This window comes from Micropterus dolomieu, linkage group LG01, assembly GCF_021292245.1.
Source record: "Micropterus dolomieu isolate WLL.071019.BEF.003 ecotype Adirondacks linkage group LG01, ASM2129224v1, whole genome shotgun sequence".
Taxonomy (NCBI): domain Eukaryota; kingdom Metazoa; phylum Chordata; class Actinopteri; order Centrarchiformes; family Centrarchidae; genus Micropterus; species Micropterus dolomieu.
The window spans coordinates 27610773-27631662 of NC_060150.1; the positions used below are offsets into that span (position 1 = coordinate 27610773).

Consider the following 20890-nt stretch of genomic DNA (forward strand, 5'->3'; position numbering starts at 1 on the left):
TGTGGGCCTCATGTTGTCTGTCCTGTTGCAAGGCTTCAAAATGACACTGGTTTGGGGCTCATGGCAGAGACAAGTTCACACACTCTTCATTATTAGCGTCAACATGTTGTGCTGAGGAAGAGCTGAGTCTTACTCAGTGCTTGTTAGGGCTGCGGAAAAGATGCTGGGGTGGTGCCTATTAAAACAGGCTTAATTTAGTTTTAGGGAACTGCATGTTGTGCTCTATGGGAGGCTTCTTGGTGTTTTGTTTGCTTGGCTGTTATCATTATTAATAGTGAGTAGTGGAAAGTAACAAGTACATTAACACACACACATTGCATATACTGCAGTGAAGTACAGTTCTGAGATTATATAAATATCATACTTTTAACACTTTTAAAATATTTTAAAAACCTATAATGATTTTGGGAAATTTGTTTTCTTGCCGAGAGTAAGATGAGAAAATTGATACCACTCTCGTGTGTGTATGGTAACTATTATGCTACAACTAGCAGACGGTTAGCTTAGCATAAAGCCGGGAAACGGAGAGAAATAGCTAGCTTGGCCCTGTCCACAGGTCTATCTACCGACATCTCCAAGACTCATTAATTAACATGTCATAAAAGTAAAAAGCATAAACATGAGAAGTTGTGTTTTTTAAGAGTGGTTATCTGCAAGTAACTTCCAGTCTTTTCTTTTTGCAGTCATTGCCGGGCAATCAACGGGACTGGAAGGTTACAGCATAAGAGATATAACGTGTTAACTTGTGAGCTGGTAGGCAGATTTTGTTACCTTGCTACTTTGTTAGCTATTACCCCCTTTTTTCAGCCTTTATACTAAGCTAAGCTAACTGACTGCTATTAGCATACAAACATAAGAGGTCTGGTAGGCAGATTTTGTTACTACGGACAGGGCCAGATTAGCTGTTCCCACATATTTACCATACTGCTGTGAGTCAATTTCAGCTAGAAAGTAGATTAGAGTTTTTCCCAAAATGTTGAACTATTGCTGTAACCCTCATGTTGTCCTCCCGGGTCAAACAAGTGCATGGTCGACAGGAAGACAACACAAGGGTTAAGTAAAATATCTGAAAAAAGTTCAAAGTAGTAGTTCTAGCAGGAGATGTTGTTTAAATAGTCTTAATAACAGTACAGTATCAGTGGCACTATGAGAGCTAAAACATATCCCTGTCTCATGTAACAATGACTTTAAAGAAGACTTAAAACTTTACTAATTGCAGGTTTAGTGAGAAACAAGTCAGGGCTCACTCTCACAGACATCTATTTGACAAGTAATTAAGGCCATTAGTATGTACAGTTTGTACTTGGTATATTTGTTTATTTCAGTCCTACTCCCTGGAGCCTGAGGTGGTGTGATGGCATAATTCACCACTCAGCCTATTTCCCGGAAACTGCTGCTTGGAATAACAAGTTTCATTGGAAAGCAGTCATGAGATATGAATGAGTCACTCTCAGCTGGGCAAAGGTATCCGCTGAAGGGAGGGGGGAGTGAGAAAGAGAATCTGTAACATTGATGATTATCATCTGATTGCTGCAGCAACCAGATAATGATGTACAAACAGGAACACATGTTGTTTTATGGCAACCTTAATGCTTATTTATTGAGCCTATGTTAGCTTTGTTATCGTTTGCTCAAATGGGAACTGAATCCTACACCGTATGGGTCACCTTACATCAAAGTGTTCACTCAAGTGTTCACTCTCAGAAAATGTCCATTATGTAAGCTTGGGAAAATGGACTTACAAATGAAAGGGGCTAACATGGTAATGATTATTGTAAAGAAAACTCACAATAGAACAAAACTAAAGCAGTGGCATAATAGGTTATGACGGGAAACAAGGGGTTTCGGGATAGGATTTCCTTTTGAAAGGGAAAGAAAACACCTAAAGTTTAGGGAGGGCAACAGAGGGGAGGAACTTGTGAAAGGAAATGCCGATGACACTGCTCAAATAAATGACATAACCGTTCAAAGTTCGACAGCGCTCACTGGCAAGTGAGGTCATAGTAGGTAGGATTTGTTACTTTGGCAACAGCAGGCTGTTAGCCTGCCCACTATCTGTGTCCTAATGTACAGACAGGCGCTGAGTCAACAAACCCAGTGTTTGGAGTCAACCTTTAAAAGTCATGACCTTAGCAAAAGGTGCAGTGGAGCTGATGTGTTTCCTATACAGTATGGATACCTAAAGTTCACACTCGGCATTAGCCACTGTTGATGAGCTTCCCTGACAATAACACGATTATAATAAAGTAGCACCTCACAATAAAGATTTTCCAAAGTTCATTCTTACGGTGCCATAAACTTTACTTTGATGAATCATATCCTGCATGTGGATTTATACAAGGAAGCAGAATCGTGTGAATGTGATGACCAAAGGCTTACTTAAAGTTTCACTTTAAATGTGTCTGACCGTCATTCATGACAAACTTGTATTTCTATTCTATACTGTCATCAGCAACAGCAGCAGAAGAGTCGGATTACTTCATCTGAAACTAATCCGTGACCTACAGTAGATCTGCGGCAATCAGTGATAAATGTGAGTTTGGATAAGCATGAGAAGCATGCAGTAAGTCACATTGTTTACAGTTGTGTGAGGACAATGCCTCTCTGGGCAGAGGCCTACCTCCCAGGTCAGTGGCTCAGAGAGAAACCTGAACTCAGATAGCACAGTGAGGGAGGTGACTGACATTACACTGTAAAACACAGATTTGGAATCAGATTGGAACCAGGCACAAAAAAGCTTTTTATTCTTGAAGGATTTTTTTTATTCGGCCAATTAAATTAATCTAGAAGTGGCAGATTTAATCCATCATATGATGTGAAAGAACGTCAAATGTTCCTCCAAAGTAAAAAATTTGAAACCTGGTTAGTTGTGTTTTTAGGGATTAAAGATTGGCACCAGGTTCAGTTTTAGGTTGGGATAAAAGTTACATGCAAGCCTGGGATGGTGAGGGTTAATGAATGACTGCATGCTCAATAAGGGTTCATTCAAAACAAACAGCGACTATATATCTAGAATAATACCATACTCTTGAGATCCGAGATTGCGTCTATTCCAGTTTCACAAAATTATTTTATGAAATAAAACATTAAAGGAACAGCGCACAACCTAAACAATAGCCAAACTCTGTAACTTACTAACTAAAGCGATCATGAGGCGTGGGTGGCTTACCGCCTCAGGTAGGAAACTCTGTAAGATGTTAATACAACTATAATCAATCTGGGTTTTCTTCAGTGTTAGCAGAGATGGACTGCCTTGTCTGAAACAAAGACCACTTCCACTTACATTATAAGAACTTATACACCATTAACATTCAGGGAAAAAAAAGGGCAAAGCGTGTATATTGGTTAGGCTGTTGTGATTGTGGAAAAATTGGGATTTTAAACACTCCAGATTTTTATTCAAGTTTTAAAACACCAAATTGAATTCATGCCAAGTAAGACAACAATCCCTTTCCTGTGACAGAAATGACAAACAGATTACAGCTGATATGTTTTCTGCAACTCTGACTATGTGTCTATGAGTCAGTGTTCCTTGTATTCATGCACAAGGAATTCATCTGTGTGCTCTCCAGAACTGGGTGATAGGTGATCCTGTATCAGAGTCAAAGAATACCACATTCAGCTCAGCGTGTTCGTGTTCATGTTCATGGTAACCCAATCGTAACTGTCCACCCCTCTCCCTCCTCTTTTAATCCCACACCCGAAAGTGTAGAATGAATACACCCCAGTTCCCTAATCAGTGGGTTGGGTCTGTGTTTATACCGTGGCCTCGATAAATACTACCCCCGAAACAGCCAGAGAGTGGTTCCCACAGAGGTTGGCAGAAAATAATAAAATACTTAACATTCCTCCACCCTGTGTAATGGTAGTTGTCTTTAGTGCAGAGCTGGCATTGCTGAAGGGAAAACAACTTTCAGCCCCTGAAAACACCACCCTGTGTGAAACAATGACCATTGAACTGTCCTGCAGATTTTCCAGCACTTTTAAGATCTACCTCTGAAATCTCTCCCTGCGTGACTGCAATGTTCAAAACAAAGCGCTGCTTGAAATCTTTCGCCGGCACAATGTGTTTCGGCATTTTCAGAATCTGCGGTTGGTAGGAGTGAATGGAGCTCATCGCATGTGCATGTGGTCCCTTCACTGTTTGTTTTTCCAGAAATGGCTATTTGTTTCATTTGAACAGAGGGACCCCTGAGGGTAACAAGAGTGTCTCTGTAGATAAGAGAAACTGACTCTGTTGCTTTTCACTTGAGTGATAACCTCAAGGCCACATGACACCGCCTGCATGGTCACTGGATAATTTGCTGTTGTCAAATTAACACCACCACTGTACACAAGGTTACATACTTACATACACTTACAGTGGATTACAGTGCATTTTGAACGCTTCTGTTAGACTGAAATTTTATGTAAATTCTTTAGATTTTATAATTGTTTCATTGTATGTTTTGAAGTCACTATTTGTGTTTAAAATGAGATGAAACTAAAAAAATTATGTATTATGTAAGTAAGTATAGTCTACTGTAAAAATATAGTTATGGTAATTTGCACTCCGTAAACTGTACTTTTTGTACGACGCTGTACTTTTACAATGACACTGCTAATACAAATGTTTGCCATGATCACCAAGTTAGTTTTGAATGTTAGCATGTTAATATTTGCTAATTAGCACTAACACAGCTGAGTAGTTTTGCAGCTCCATCCATTCATCATTCCATGGGCCTATGCCCAGGTGTTGTGCCATCCACCTGAGTGAGGATTTTGCAGTTATTTTGTCATAAACCAATTGGACAAACTAAAATGTTGACCTAATGATCACACTAGATGAAATATCATCAGATTACAATTCATTCTCGGGGGGGCATGAATGTCTGTGCCAAATTTCATGGCAATCCAGCAAATACTTGTTGCGACAGTTCACTTAAAACCACAAATGTCAACCTAGGGATAACCAAAGTCAGTAGGATTCATCATCTGAGAACCAGGAATGTGTGTCTGTACAAAGGTTCCATCCATTAGATGTTGAGATATTTCAGTCTTGACCAAAGTGGTGAAGTGAATGACGTTGCCATCCATGTTTTTCTTTATTTTTTATGCTGAAAAAACTGTGTGTAGAATTTGAAAATTACTCCTTTGGCAGTTCATTTGACAGTATTCGGTTCTATAAGCCAGGCCAAAAACACTACACAATACCTATTATTGTTTTATATTTTATTATCTCACTGTGTACAAATTCAACATAGTCACTTTAAGAACATCAGAATAAAGTATTGTGATGAGTCGTGATGGTCTGTTTTTAATTATGTTGGAACTACGGGTGAAAACTGGCTGTTGAGCTAACCTCAGTATATTTAAATGGATGTATTCAAAAGGTCATTGCTGATAAATATGGGATTAATATGTACTGCCGCATATTAATAAACAAAACAAAACAGAAACTAATAATCGCATTATTTAAGAGTAAATAGCTCAGGACGTCCACCTAAAACAAAGAAGATATATTTTATTGCAGGTTCTATACTGTTTTTGAGCGCAGCGGTGATCAAGGAAGAACCTCCATCACAGTGGAGGTGGACAGTATTGATTTCCACCCCAATATATCAGCAAACTGATATATCGGTCTGTTCTGAATGCAGGCGCACAAACCAATTCGCAAACCTCCATCACCAAACATCACAAGATCGCCCTGACTGATTGCCGTGTCCCTTGTATGTCCGCTCAGAAACGCAGCTATAGCACACACACTCACGAGGCCCACTCCTCATCCTCAAGGTCAAGAGCTGCTGGGTAGGCCGAGGCTCCTCACTGATGGCCTGATGGAGCTGACACCACGCGACCCATTGTACACACATGTTGATCTGTCCCCAGACGTGGCCTGACAGCGGCACATAAGGCCCACGTCGCACTAAACCATCAATGCATTTCAATGAGAGGATCTCAACATTCACATTCAGTCTGTGTGTGGGACAAGCAATGTAGCGTGCGTGTGTGTGTGGTTGGAGGGGGGAGGGGGGAGGGGGGTTGTAACAAAGCTAAACACATTTGCAGGCTGGACAAGCCTCAGCCCTGTGGAGTATGTAATCCAAAACCAGGCCAATGATTATCTCCCCTCCCCGCAAGCGCTGACTCAATTCTGATTTATGATTTGAATGAATATCGATTTTCCAGGAGCTCTCACCCCACCCCCATTCCCTTCCATTTCTCCTTTTAACAAAAGAGTGAATGATGTATGTGCATTGATTTCCAATCAATTATTTTTATTCTCATTTTATTTAAGCTTGGACAAATTTTCAGTGGCCCCCGCAGAGAGCAATGCATCTCTATCAATAGTGCTGCACCTCATTACTAACTGGCCTTGTGATAGTAAGCAGGGAAATAATGAGGGGACGTTTATTTCCGAGTCTGTCATGTCTGCTTCAGCATTGTTAGGCCATAAGTTTGTCTCTGCTTCATTTCTGTGATACTGAAAAACAAATAAGGTAAATTAGCATGTTAATTCATTTCTGATGTTCCATAGGTACCATTTTGTACTATTTTGCCTTTGTAACTCAGATCTTCATTTTTTTTTAAATGTCTGTATGCATATGATCATTTTTAACATATTCTCATATTTACTTGTCCTAAGGAATACCTCTCTTTGGAAACAGAGGTATTATGCCTCCTTTGTATCATCTGTCCAATCATGGTTCTGAAATGTTCCTGTTGAACCTAGAAGCAGAGTCTGAAATTAGCACTCGCCAAATTGTTGGCAGTGGTGGGTAAAATTGTCAGGCCATCCGCCACTTTGGCACATGGGAAAAACACACAACAGAAAGACACATTTAGGTTAGCATATTGCATGTCTAATGGCAATTGGTGCCATTAGACATGCATGAGCCTGCCTCCCACGCACGAACCTGCGTGGGGTTTCAAACCAAACTCACCAGTCCATCCTGAGGGACAGCCAGTTAGCTTGACAGCAGCATACTGGCCGGACCACGGGAGGTAACTCCACAGGTTTTGATGGAGAATCACTAAACTTGTTTGTTAGATCCAAGAGGCTTTACTTGGTTTTGTTTTCATTGGCCAACTTTTCTATTAAAACTCAATCTGAGTATTTTTTGTTTGCTTGCTGGGATCCATAAGAGGAGGGTTTTTTTTGCAATATGGACTCTTGTAGAGAAGTGAATTGAGATATGGAATGAATGAGTAGTTGAACTGTGGGTTTTGTTTATTTCAGACCTTGTATAATGGGCCTTCTATTAAAGGAGATTATGTATTGTTTGCAGAACAGAAACCACTGTGGCTACAATTTACAATTACAATTATTTACAATTATGTTAAAACAAAGTCAAGTCAAGATAACAAAACAATAGCAAGTACAAATCATAAAGTAAAGGAACTGACTTAGTTAGTCATACCTGACCAAGTGAGGCTGTAGTGTACTGGAATTGAGTAAGGGTAAGTTTAATTGTTCATGAATTCAACTTTTTGTTTGTAAGCAAGATAATGTATTGTTTCTTTTTGTCAGCTATTTATAAAATATAATAAATATAAATCTCATCTAAAACCATAGTATATTACAACTGAGCAAAAGGTGAACAATATGGAACATGGCTGTTCCTGCTAATGCTGCAACATCCTAGAGTACAAGGTGATCAAATTGATAGACAAAACCTCACATTTGAGGAGCTGCAACAGCCAAATATTTGGCATTTTAGCTTAAAAATGATTTAATTTTTCCTTGATTATCAAAAAAGTTGATGATCGTTTCAGTTTTATTTCCTTCATAAAGTCAATAGAGGATGATGAACACAGTACTGGGGAACAGCCATAGTCTATTGTCTATTCCCCTATACGCATTGTGGAAAACCACATAAGAGTAGGTGTCGAGTGCACCCAGGTTGCCCAGAAAAACCCCTTAGAACAACTCACTAATTGGGTTGACAGTGATGCATTAAAATGGGTCATCCTGTAATTGCTCTTTCCTGTGGCTACTGGCTGGGCTGGGATTACATAACGATGATAAAGCTGCGGACCTGGCCTTCCAAGATAAAAGCTGCCATGCAGGACCCTGTGCATTCTCTAAATGCTTCATCTAACAGGCCTTCTGAAGGAAGTGATTACTGCAGAGCTGCCCACTAATGCTCCAGCGGGACCTTACGGTGTACTCTGTTATTCATCAAACACATACAGTGTAAGCCTTGGCAACTTTGGAAATGCATGGATAATGAATGGGCATGTTACTGTGCAATGATAAGCCGTGCATTCTCTTACATTTCATGTAGTGACAAAAGAAGTTTCAGCAGCTCTTGTAAATGGACGTGAGTTTTTACTCTTCAAAGCAAAGTGACCACTGAGTCCCAGAGGGACATAATGAATAGACCCATTAGAAACATAAAAGCAAAGTGGAATTCTTTCGCAGGGCTACGGAGGCCAGCTACAGGCTTCACAAGGCATCCCATATGACTAAATCAGATGCTTTGGGTGACAAATAAGGCCTCACAGCTGAGAGCAGCACAAAGGCCACTCAGTTGTCTACTCGAGCTGGCAACAGAAAATGCTGCCACTCGGAAGACAATGTGGCTCCTGTGTCGAAATGTTGTTTATCTCATCAGGCAATGGTGGGCCAGGTTGCGGTGTGACTTAATGCTGTGAACTTGTGCAATAGCTGCAGGACGAGATGCCTCTGCGGCATGCCAGTAATTCTGCAAAGCGGAAATGACCAGAATAAGTCGGGTGACGTAGTGCCACTGCAAAATATGTGATGGAATGCTACTAAAATGAATGAACGGTCATTCATGAGGGTATACAGCTGGGTATCTCCAGACAAAAGTGGAGTTATGGAAGTTATAATTTAGCTATAGTGTACATGTTTCTGTTTTTACTTTGTTATATGTCAAAGTATATAATGGAAGACTCTAAATGTTGGTTTTAACGTGGATTTAACTTCTAAGACTAGACTCAAACTCCAAGTTAAACAACTCTAAACACAAATATTCACAAACTCCATGTGTATAATTTTAATTTCCTAATGCAGTGGTTCCAAGTGGCTCAAAGGGATAAGAAAAAAAAATACATTTTGTTACAAAAATTATGTTTAAATTTTCTAATCTTTCTTTTAATCGTTGGACCTTTCACCTCTACAAGCCTTTAAAATACTTTCGCATATCGATTAACTCAGACTAATGAAGAAGCTGTAGTGAAAAGACCACTCATATATTTTCTTTTTTTACCCACTACTAAAATCCTACTGGCAGTTTCTTATAAATGTATTATTTAAATAACATGCACTTTATGTATAACACCACCTGAACTAACTACATATATACTATATAGTACAGTATCATCAGAATTGCATCTTATAAACCATTCACGTGGATTGGTTATTCTGGTCTAAAATGTTTGGGGGAATAATTGGTTGTTAAAGAATACATATTCCTTCCAAGTATCATAATAACTAAAATGAGGTAAAACAAATTATTTTACCTTGGGGACCTACTTTGGAATATTAATTTTGCTACATGCTGTTTTAAGTGCAAATTAGGTAGAAAAAAATAGTTTTTTAACTAATGACATGGGGCACTTGTCAAACCTCTGCTTAAGACAAAGTGCAACTTTGATCTTGTACTTTTCAGCCTTTTAGTGATAAAGCAGAAGTCTATGGTCTATATTAATTCAGTCAGAGAGAAGTGAGGACTACTGTTTCCTCTAAACTCGTGTGTGCTGATAACACAATAATATCCTGCCATCCATTAGTCACTGTGTCCCAAGACATGTATTCACTTTTAGTGGCTGATGTCACCACATGCGCTTCGCTGCCGTTAGAGCTTTGGTGAACTGTGTTGCAAGTGCTGGGCTACTTGTGACAAAGTTACCTCCCCCCCCACACACACGCACACACAGAGAGAGAGACGTTTTTCCACTGAAGAGGAGTAACAGTGTTTCGGCTCACAAGCGCTGTCTGTGGCGAAACACGAAATACTAGAAAGAAGGAGAACATCACCCGGTTATATACATGCCTATAAATAACCAGCCAATCAGCGACGAGCCACTGAGAGTTAAACGCACCAATTAAAGCGGAGAAGGAACCAAATTAAGTCACAGGCCGACCGCGATTGGCCGGCTGTGATATCATTTACAATCCCTTACGATGCTCGCCGCTGATTGGCTGATACTCTGCAGGCGTAATCCTACCGTGAGGAAGGGGGGGCGGGCATCGAGGTTTGAATAGGGAAGTTTGCAGAGCGCAGTTGTTCCCCATCCAGTCCGGCGCAGTGTTTGCAAACACCTTGAACGCAAAGCGAGAGAAGAAGGGGGGGACTGACGTCTGCTACTGCTGCTGAAAACAAGCGCTTCTTCGTTTGCATCGCAGGGGATCGCTCTTTTTCCTTTTTCACTGGGTGCTTTTCTACCTGAGAAAAATATTGAAGTGCAGCTAAATAGGTTTCTATCTTAAAAAAAAAAACAAAAAACACGGTCGGGAAAATGGATGTTCTACCCATGTGCAGCATCTTTCAAGAACTTCAAATAGTTCACGACACGGGCTATTTCTCAGCCTTACCGTCACTGGAGGAGTACTGGCAGCAGGTGAATATATCCACTATCGACTTTTTTCCCCCCAGTCAGTGTTTGAGCTTGTATGGCAAAGCGGAACTGAGCACGCACCACGTTTCTTTTGCTTTTAACAGATTACACCGCGGTGGTCAGTGCGCTCGAGAAGTAAAATAAAAAATCATAACGGTTGCTAACGCAAATGCCCGGCGCCTGCCCATCCATTCACCTGACGTGCTATTTCACGTTCGGTTTCGTTATGAAGTTTTTGGCAGGCTGAAGTGGATCAGTGTGTCAGTCTGACAGCTGGAGTCGGGGCTCTGCTGCGCCAAGATGAATGGGGCCAGAGTAACTCAGCAGCTTGCTGGTGCTTTTTACTGCTCTGCTACACGAGCGTGACTTCTTTTTAGCGGATGGTCTCAGGGCACGAAAGCCGGTTTCACTCCTAACACAAAGTGTCCTAGCCAGGTGTCAGAGGAAGTAGAATTTCAAGTCAGCCTGCAGTTAATTCAAAATCAGACGTAGTGTGTTAGCTCAGGATCAGCTCAGATCGTAAGGTAATATATTATTATGTAGTGGGGTTTTTTGGCCTTTTTTTTTTGGCGTGGTTGAAAAAGCAAACTTTAAATGTGCTACAATGTTTTAACCCATGTTAAACATTCAAAGGACATCCTCGCCCTCTGCCCCCATTCTACTCCGTAATTAATTTTCCTGAAAAAGATCCATTTGCATCATCGTTGCATTTGAATGGGCTCCACAACATGACACTATCAAATGTCAGCCATGGCCAGTTTTCTGCTCGCGTGAGTAGACACTGGCACAGCTGGAAAACACTGTGTAAGGCTGCAGAAGGCTAGAGGAAATATTTATTCTACAGCTGCCTTGTCAAACCTGCTGTCTCTGAGCACCCTCTAATGAATGGTCCTTGCTTTTCAACTTTAATGGCCTCTGAAGTCAATCGGAGCCGGTGTATGTTTTACGGCTGCGGCTTGAGTGGCTGACACTGAGGAAGGATGTGATTGCATGTCAGAGGTACGCAGCTGAATGGCTCGTGTTGGGGGGGGGGGCTGAGCAGCTTCCTTAAAAGGACTCTAAATTTTTTCAGTGAGTCATTCGACTGCCGAAATGACGATGCACGTTTAGTGTTTGGCTGCACTCAGGTGCGGGAGAGTTGGAGTCTAGAGGGGGATGACAGTTCAAGCCTGAATAAATCACTTGTAGCTAAAGTGGCTGCTGTGTGTTATTGTGTTTGACATGGGGCTTTAGTTTAGCCAAGGAACCCCACAATCAGTGAAATGCTGCAGCTAACGATTACTTTCATTGTCAGTGAATCAGCGGATTCTTTTCTTGATTCATCATTTTTTGTATATGAAACATATATTTAAAAATGCCCATCACACCTTCCCAGAGCCCACGTGACCTTCTTAAAGTGCTTTTTTTTTGTCCAAACAACCCTCCAAAACCAAAACATATTCACCATAATATATATTTACCATCATATATGATTCAAGCAAGCAGCAAATCTTCATATTTGAGAAGCTGGAACCAGCAAATATTTGGTGTTTCAGCTTGAAATATGGCTGAAATCATTAATTTTCTTTCAGTCGTGACAGTGCTAATGTCTAAACCTGATTGTTACAATTATTATTATTAAAGATGAGTGCAGAAGTAGCTGCAATTTCCTGGTTAATTCTTCCTGCTGTAGGCATTTAACAAATATTACACCACATAAGGCATTTTGGGGAATGTGCACATGCATGATTTAAAAGGATTCCCCACACGGAAGCATTTTGCTGGTGTGAATGAACCTCCTCTCTTCAGGGCTGCTGCTGTGATTCATCTTTTCTTACTGTGTTTTCTCATTGCACCAGACATGCTTGGAGTTGGAGCGCTATCTACAGAGTGAGCCTTACGTCTCCACATCCGACCTCAAGTTTGACAGCCAGGAGGACCTCTGGAGCAAGTTGATCTTGGCCTGCGGGGACAAGGCCAAGGCCGAGTCCGACCCAAAGCTCCCCCAGGCCCACGAGCACAATCAGGACGGCCAAATCTTGGACACCAACAGTGTGAATTCTGACGCCAGCAGCGAAGCTTCAGACAGTTCTGAGGAGCTCTCGCCCACACACAGCTTTACCTCCAACCCTCTGGGCTCTGTCTTGGTTGGCTCTGGACCTTTTAGCCCCTCCATCATTAGCACTCCCCCGTCCTCTCCCGAGGCCAACTCGGAGCCTGGCGCTATGACAAACGGCTGGGTCGCCACGCACGCCGAGTTAAACTTGCCTGTCAAGATTAGGAGCGGCGGGGTGACAAAGAGTACGGAAAAGACGGGACTCATGTGCGGGGACACGTCTCCGGACGGCAGGAGGCGAGTACACAGGTGTCAATTCAACGGGTGTCGCAAAGTTTACACGAAGAGCTCCCACCTAAAAGCACACCAGCGCACTCACACAGGTGAGTTTCAAACGGAGTCGAGGTTGCCTTTTAATCATGACCACGTGTGATGTATGTAAACTTGACAGTACAGAGAGAGGATGAGGGCCCTCACTACTGTTTTCAAGCAAAAGCAATTCATTCATAGTTAAAAACTATCCGTTTTTATTGATTGAATGGTGGAAGTGCCATTAATTCAATCTTTCACCTTAATGGCATTGTCCATCCATTGTGTAATGTAATTAAAGGTCCACATTGCATGATGTCCTCAGCTGGAGCGCTGTGTGTATTAGCTCTGCATGGCTGGATACCTAAACTGTGACCTAATCTATCTGGAATGTGAGTGACTGAGCCAGTGAGTGAGTGAAAGAGAGAGAGAGGGGGGCATGGGGGAGGGGTTGCACATGGGAGATAAAAGGACTTCAAAACAGATTGAGTTTCACCATGGGAAAGGGGTGAATTGGCGGGGAGCCAGGGGGCACTGAGTGGGAAGGGCTTTGAATGGTCATTTGAACCTTTCTTATTTTTGATTAGCAGCGTGAAATTGCACGTGTGGCTTTTTAAAATTTTCGATATTGCACATAATTCATCTGCACAGCATCGCTGTTAGCGTGTGTCAGGTGGCAGGAAAACACAGGTAGTGATCCAACACGTTCAGCGGAATCCGGGTCTCGAATGGCTTGTCAGCACCTATGTCATCTGGCCCCCGGGGCTGATTGATCTGAACGTATTATAATAACAGCGCAGAGCTGACCAGTCATCGCCTGAGCACGAAAACACTGTGCATTCCTTTTGTATTTGAGCTCAACTAATCGTCGCCTTGTTTGTTCTGCAGGTGAGAAGCCCTACAGGTGTTCATGGGAAGGCTGCGCGTGGCGTTTTGCACGAAGCGACGAGTTGACCAGACACTTCAGGAAGCACACTGGGGCAAAGCCATTTAAATGCAGTCACTGTGACAGGTAAGCCAGGCCATTTATTAGCGTATTGATGTTATCTACTTTTCTTGCATTATCCTAAGGTCTTAAAAGATTGGAAGCACTGTTGCGTTTCATTCAGGTAGCTCAAATTTTGAGCTAGACTGATATTTTGCCTTATTACTAAACTGGCAGTACAGAAATGCCAAACTAGGTTTGAGGTCATTTAAAAACCATGTCTCCATTAAATTGTTTGTCCACCAAATTACAGGTTCATATATACACTGCAAAATGTCCCACAATTAAAAAAACTAAGGGATTTGTATCCAGATTGTTGTGTGTTTATGCAAAAGTACAGATATATTGTTTTTATTTTTTAAACTCCCAAATATGGATATCCGTATCTGCCTCAACAATTCAGTATGGAACCGCTATACTAAAATTTAATTTTTGGAAATAATCAGCCTCTTCTCTGGAGGAATGAGAAGTTGTTGGTTCTGTTATCGCTTCACATGAAATTACAAAGCATGGGAAATCACACTTTTGAAGCGTAAATGTTTAAAATCACCATAGCACAAAGCTTCCTACACAACATGTCTCCTTCATCAATAGTCAATTTGTCCATAGTTATTGACTTCCCGTTCCCCTCCCCTCTGTTCCCAGATGTTTCTCCAGGTCTGACCATCTGGCTCTTCACATGAAGAGGCACATCTAGAACGGGGCAAGCACCAACCAAGCAACGCAGCAAAGGGGAAAATTTTATAAGAGGAAAAAAACAAAAACAAATGCCGTCTCCCGACCAGTCTCTTGGTTGAACTGTCCCAGAGCAGAGTGGCGGGAGTGTGTTCCAGCCAAAGCATGCCGTTTTGCACCATACTGAAACCCAGTGCCTCCGGGACCTCTCTTTGGAGAAAGGCGCTCCGAAGGTTGTCTGTTGCAACAAGAGGACAAAATCATGGATGGGGGAAGAAATCTTTTTGATTGAGAAGGACTTACAACACACAAAAAAGACAAAAAAAAAAGATAAAAGCAAACAAAAAGAGTGAATGATTTGTATGTATGGTGCATGATGTTTGTGGGACATCTCCCGGACAGCAGATACACTGGTACTTTACAAAACTGTCTGAGGTAAGCATGTGTGCACTGTGAATGTCTGAAATTGGCCAACTAGCCCCCTGGAAAGAGAGGAGAAGAAGAGAAGATTTTTGGGAGAAGAGATGGACTGATTGTTTGATGGATGGTGCGGGGCTGGTACCAATGTTGCTGTGGACTGAATGGGTTTCTGAGGGAAACATTCCATTTGAGTTTCCCTCTGTGGCAGGTTGAGGATGGGGCAGGATGGAAGTTCCTGCCTGTCTGTCTGGCACCCAGACTTGGGGGGGGGGGGGGGGGGTTCTCCGAAGCTTTTGAGGCCTTGGGTTTGACCGGAGAGAGAAGGTGGATGTTTGCCCCTTCTGGTCAGTCACCCAGGGACCAAAACTCCCCTGGTCACTGTATGGCAGGAGCTTTTTTTTTTTTTGGTGGTGTTTTTGGTGCAGCTACTAAATGTGCAATGTGTTATGTAGCCTGGTTTATTATTTTTTTACAAGCTACAAAGCTCATTTGTAGTCCAATTGTATAAGCTGTGTGCTTAGAGGTATAACACAACTATACTATAACTTCAGTATCATAGACAGGTGTTGCATGGTTCTAGGGTTTGTTCATTTCATGTTTCCACTGTAATCAGGACTGCAAATAGTTTCAATAAAAGTGCAGCTAACATGCGAACGGTTAAATGTTACAATATTGTACATAAAGCCTTGACAATTTCCTCTTTTTATTTTTGCAAAGTCATCCGTTTCCTTCATTCTGTTTTTTCATCTGGCTGGAGATTTCACCACTGCTTACTAATTTTCTCATTCATCCAATGCCTTGAGGAGTAATTTTGATTTTTGTACTTTCTTTTTCTATATGATAATGCACTGTTGACCTTAATGGTGCCTTATGCAAGTGACTCAGCCCTTTGGCAGCAGTGATTTTGCTCCCTCGGGAAGTCACATTTGTTGTATGGGTGATTTGATAAGCTTGATCAAGGCTCAGTTACAAATTAACCCGCACCTTTGTGTTTAATGACAGCTGTCCCCATCTGTTCCGACAGTTAATTGTGTTGTTAAAGTGTAAAAAAAGTAACTTTTTTTGTTTTTGTTTGTTTTTTGAATCAGCATCAACTGAGTCAGAACTTGTACACAAGACAAATTATGTATGTATAGAGCACTTAAATTCATTTATTAAAGACGTTAACTACTGTGTAGTATGTACTCAAGTCCATCACTCGCAGCTCTAAGGTACAAAACAAGCAGACAAGGGTCAGTTCCTTTTCCCTGTATGCCTACTGACCAAAACAAACACAATCCTCTCCTCCCTGTCCCCCCCGTCCCTCCATCCCTGCAAGTGGGATTGAAGAAAGAGCTAAAGATTTATTGTAATTAACAGGCTGCAGTCGGACAGGCCTCGCCTTGTACTGCCTCACCGTAATGAATTGCTAAAGGCTTTGTTGGCATGGAATCTGTCACAGACTGCTGACTGTGTAGGTTGGTTATTGACCTGTCTGGGGTGCGTTGTTTTAGCCAAGCTGCAACAGTATTATGAAAACCACAGGAGCAAGCGAAGGGGGGAGGGGGCTCTTGGGAGATAAGATCAAGCGTTGATGGTGCACATGGAAATCGTCCAAAAAAAGCCCATGACCGTATCTCACGAAGGTGAATGTGTTTATTAGATGTATATTGGAGATAGAGGGAGTTGGATACTCAACAAAAGGTGGAGACCATAATGATAGGGATCATACTTCTTACTGTTTCAGGAAAACGTGATGTGTGCCACCCACTCCAGATCAGCGACCTTGCTGTAGCAATTCGATGTTGCAGTAAGTTGCACTTGTGGCATGCTGCGACTTATGGATTTCAGATCAGCGGGTGAAGGAGACGGGATGAGTACAAACTTGAAACTGCTTGCTGCAATAGATTTGGGAGTGCTGGCTGTGCCTTTTGTGGGCAAAAGGAAAGGAACATTCATTATGTGGAAACAGCAGCCAAAACTGTTCAAGTGGTAATTGAGCCTTGATTAAGCCCCATGTTTGCTCGCATCTTTTACACATCATCATCTCTTTAATCCCACTACCCCAACTCTTCTGTCACACACACACACACACACACAGCTCTTTGTTCTCAACTGAATCTTTGTATAAAAAGAAAAAAAACTTTTGTAAAATTGTTATGTTTATGCTTTATGAAATTTTTATTTGAAATTGTTTTGCAAAATTGTTATATTTCTGTATGAATGTATTTTTTATTGGAATAATAAGAAATTCTTATCTGACTTTGGCTTCGGTTCCTTTGTCTCATTTGTTGATTCTCCTCAGTTATGCTTCATCATTGTGAAAGCTTTTTTGCCCATGGGAGGTTTGCAGCTTGTTGAGGAGGAATGGTTGCATTTCAGCTGCATGCTGCCCTCCAGTAATATGGACAAAATCAGATTAGGGTCAGGGTGTGAGCACCAGGGGGTACATATATAACATTTGAATTTGTTGCATACAAAATTAATTGGAAACACAAATGTTTTCCAGACACTTTGTTCAGTATACATTCTTTTTTAGGCTGTTGTACCAGCTGCTACTAGAAGCTCCAAATGGCCTCATCACTTCCCGATTTACCAGCATGAAAATATCTCTTGAATAAGCAAATTATAACTTTGGAGAAACTGGCTGCCAAACACAGCAACCTGATGCACTTCGCTCCCAGTGGAGCAGATTTCACCCCCCCCCACACCCCCCAGAAAAGTTTATGTAAAAATCTCACTGCAATGGCTTCAAGAGCGACTGACTGCTCACTCCTTAGAGCTAGCTAGCTCTCATCAAAGCAGTATAAATAATTTATCTCCATCTCTTACAGCCCATGGCATTTAATTAGAGAGCCGCTTTTATACATTTGTTAGATAATTACTCTACTTGACACAGATAATGATACAAAACAGCAGTGGATAAACCAAAGAGCATGGTTTAAGTTACAAACTAACAAGAAAATAAGATTAAAAAAAAAACAAAAAGCGACAGCCTTCTTCTTCTTCTGTGCTCCCCTGCTTATGGTGATGACCTAGAATGGGCAGGCAACTTATTAGCTCCTCTGATTTCCAGTAAAAGCCCTGTGGTTTATAAATGAAGCTTTGCCCGCAGTTGGTAATTAAGCTAGCTTTGGATAACCTCCCAGCTTTGGAGTGGCAACGAGTGTTGTTTTTGCCTCAAATGCTGCAGCTCCTTGATCTCTCAAAAACTGCTGCCCCACTTGATTTGTTAACTTCAAATCTACCTATGATGTATAATGCACGGCTAAAGACTCCAAACTACTCACTTGACCTGCACATAGAAAAAAACAGATTCATGTTTTTAACTGAAAGAATGTTGCATTTAATTTCCATGTAGCTGACTCACATCCTCGTGATATAAGTGGAACATCCTCATGTGAAGGGAACCATCATGGATAAAGTTTCACATAAATGTGGCACTAAGACTGCATATTGCCTTTGATGTATCCAGACTGCACATCATCCACATGCTTTCCCACATTGATATTATAACACAGTCTAAAACCCAAAAGATTATGGGAAACAGTGAATCACTTTTAGATGTCACACATCTTATCTTTATGTCTCAGATCTAGATCTAGGGTTGTGTCCCATGACACAACGGTAAGGTTTTTCAACAGTACATGAAATGGCCTGCCAGTGGTGGAAAGTAACAAAATTGGTTTACTCATGGTATACATTTAAGTACAATTTAGAGATGTGTTTACTTTGCTTGAGTATTTTGATTCCCTGCTACTTTATACTTCTACTCCACTACAGTTCAGACATTATACTGTTTACTCCACAACATCTATTTTGAGACCCAAAGACGTAAGATTATCCACCCTTTCAGAAAAAAGCAAAGGCTAGGGGAAAAAATCTGAATACAGATTTGTGTGACAGAAGTTTGAAACATCTCACGAGTCCTCAGATTTTCTTGTGAAGTTATAATCCTTAAGATTTTCATCAAATCCAACCCCATTTTTGAAACTATTTATGTTCAGCATTTTTTATGCAATAGCCATTCAATGCATTTACATTCAGTAATTACCTCTCTGTGTAATAGTGTTTAGTTGCAGTGGTGGAGTCCTCCATTCCCATGCTGGATTCAGATTGCCTACCTAAGTACAAAGGATTTACAGGGAATGATGCATGCATGTAGATCTGCATATAGACTGGATGTTTATCTTGATCTCACACTCACTTTGAGTGTGAGATCCAAACCTCACCCGACCTCACCTCTCCCGACCTCTAGGTTGGGAATGACTGGACTAAAGTACTATTGTGGTAAGTGTGCGTGTGTGTGTACATATACAGTATCTCGCAAAAGTGTGTACATCCCTCACATTTTCGTAAATATTTGATTATATCTTTTCATGTGACAACACTGAATGACACTTTGCTCCTATGTAAAGTAGTGAGTGTACAGCTTGTATAACTGTGTAAATTTGCTGTCCCCTCAAAATAACACATCACACAGCCATTAATGTCTAAACCGCTGTCAACAGAAGTGAGTACACTCCTAAGTGAAAATGCCACAGATGCTCAATAGGGTTATATGTCTGTATATGCACATACTTTAATTTGCTACTTTTATGAAAGCAACAGACTATTACTAATTTTTAAATTGTCGTATTGCTACTTTTACTTAAGTAAAGGATCTGAGTACTTCTTCCACTGCTGACAGCAAGGGTGAATTAACAACCATGCAACTGGCCCCAGTCTAGGTCTCAGACTCCAGAGGGCTTCAAAGGCTTTTGGTAATTTGATTAAATGCAAATTGGTCAGGAAAATGCACCATCAACTGAAATGACAGAAGCCAAATGACATCCCATACTTGTTTGCCACTAATCTCAACACTAGAATTATCAATATTCTTTACACAAATTGAGAAATAATTCAATATTTACAGTATGTACAGTGTACTTCAAAGGCATGTCTATTTTCATGTGATCTACTGAGCTGGTAAGACTGAAGGAGAATGAGCATGTTATTCACAGTCATTTCAAAGCTGTCCTGTGTCCACGTCAGTGGTATCAGTGAATCTCAATGAATGTGACTATCTCTCACTACATAATTGCAAAGGGATTACTATTTTATCATTCCCTTTCAAGCAGAAGGCCTTCCAATTGTGGATGGTAAAATAAATCATTATCCAAAATTGCTGTGAAATAACAGGCGTGAGAGATTGCCTCGCCAGAGTTTCATACACACACACACACACACACAAACACACACAAACACACACACACACACACACACACACACAAGAAAATGGACTGTGATGGAGGCACACAGTGAGTTAAATGAGGGGAAATAATAAGGAAAGAGGAGGTTATCAAGCTCTGAGCCTGGTTCATTCAGCTAGCCAGACTGCAAGTCATCACATATGCAGACTTTACTCTGAAAGCTCCAGCGTCAGGGCTTTCTCTCCCACTCTCCTCCTCTCTTTTTGTTAATGGAGTCTATTAGGACTTGGCTTGTAGGGGAAATAGGACAGAATTCAGAGGTCAGTGACCCTCCTTTATGTTTCTGGCTTGCCAGCACCCAACTGCAGTCACCACCACTGTGCCATAATCATCATCATCAACATCCCCATCATCATCACCACTGATGCTATCTGTCTCTCCTACACGGTCATTCCCATTTCAATCCTCACTGTGACTGTTAAATAGTATATAGTACTATAGTATCCGTACTATTGCTATCCTCCTATCCTAATATTACTCCTCCTCCTCCTTGGATTACCCTTTAAATAATGCATATTTCCTTAAACGAAGCTCCATAGTAAATTAGATTCTACACCTAATTAGCATGTTGCAATTAGCAGAAGAAATGAGAAAGGATCTAAGAACATTGCCCACAACAAAGTGTTCCAGATTAGATGTTATTTTTTTCTGTTTTGTTTTGTGTTTCAG

General features: G+C 41.2%; 2 protein-coding genes across 4 annotated transcripts in view; one reads left to right on the forward strand and one right to left on the reverse strand.

The window, feature by feature from the left end:
* Window positions 1-20890, reverse strand: part of LOC123979218 (WD repeat-containing protein 37-like) — a 1096407-nt gene that overhangs the window by 618995 nt on the left and 456522 nt on the right. The window lies entirely within an intron of this gene.
* Window positions 10241-17231, forward strand: klf6a (Kruppel-like factor 6a). The gene is made up of 4 exons (XM_046063117.1): window positions 10241-10569; window positions 12405-12984; window positions 13799-13922; window positions 14541-17231. Exons 1-4 carry the CDS (start codon window positions 10468-10470, stop codon window positions 14590-14592), a joined length of 858 nt encoding a protein of 285 aa, XP_045919073.1. The 5' UTR covers window positions 10241-10467; the 3' UTR covers window positions 14593-17231.

Bases quoted from the DNA above. Each gene is read 5' to 3' on its own strand.
- klf6a (XM_046063117.1), top strand. From the start codon at position 10,468: ATGGATGTTCTACCCATGTGCAGCATCTTTCAAGAACTTCAAATAGTT. The intron at 10,570-12,404 runs GTGAATATATCC...TCATTGCACCAG, and splicing joins TGGAGGAGTACTGGCAGCAG to ACATGCTTGGAGTTGGAGCG. The intron at 12,985-13,798 runs GTGAGTTTCAAA...TTTGTTCTGCAG, and splicing joins ACACCAGCGCACTCACACAG to GTGAGAAGCCCTACAGGTGT.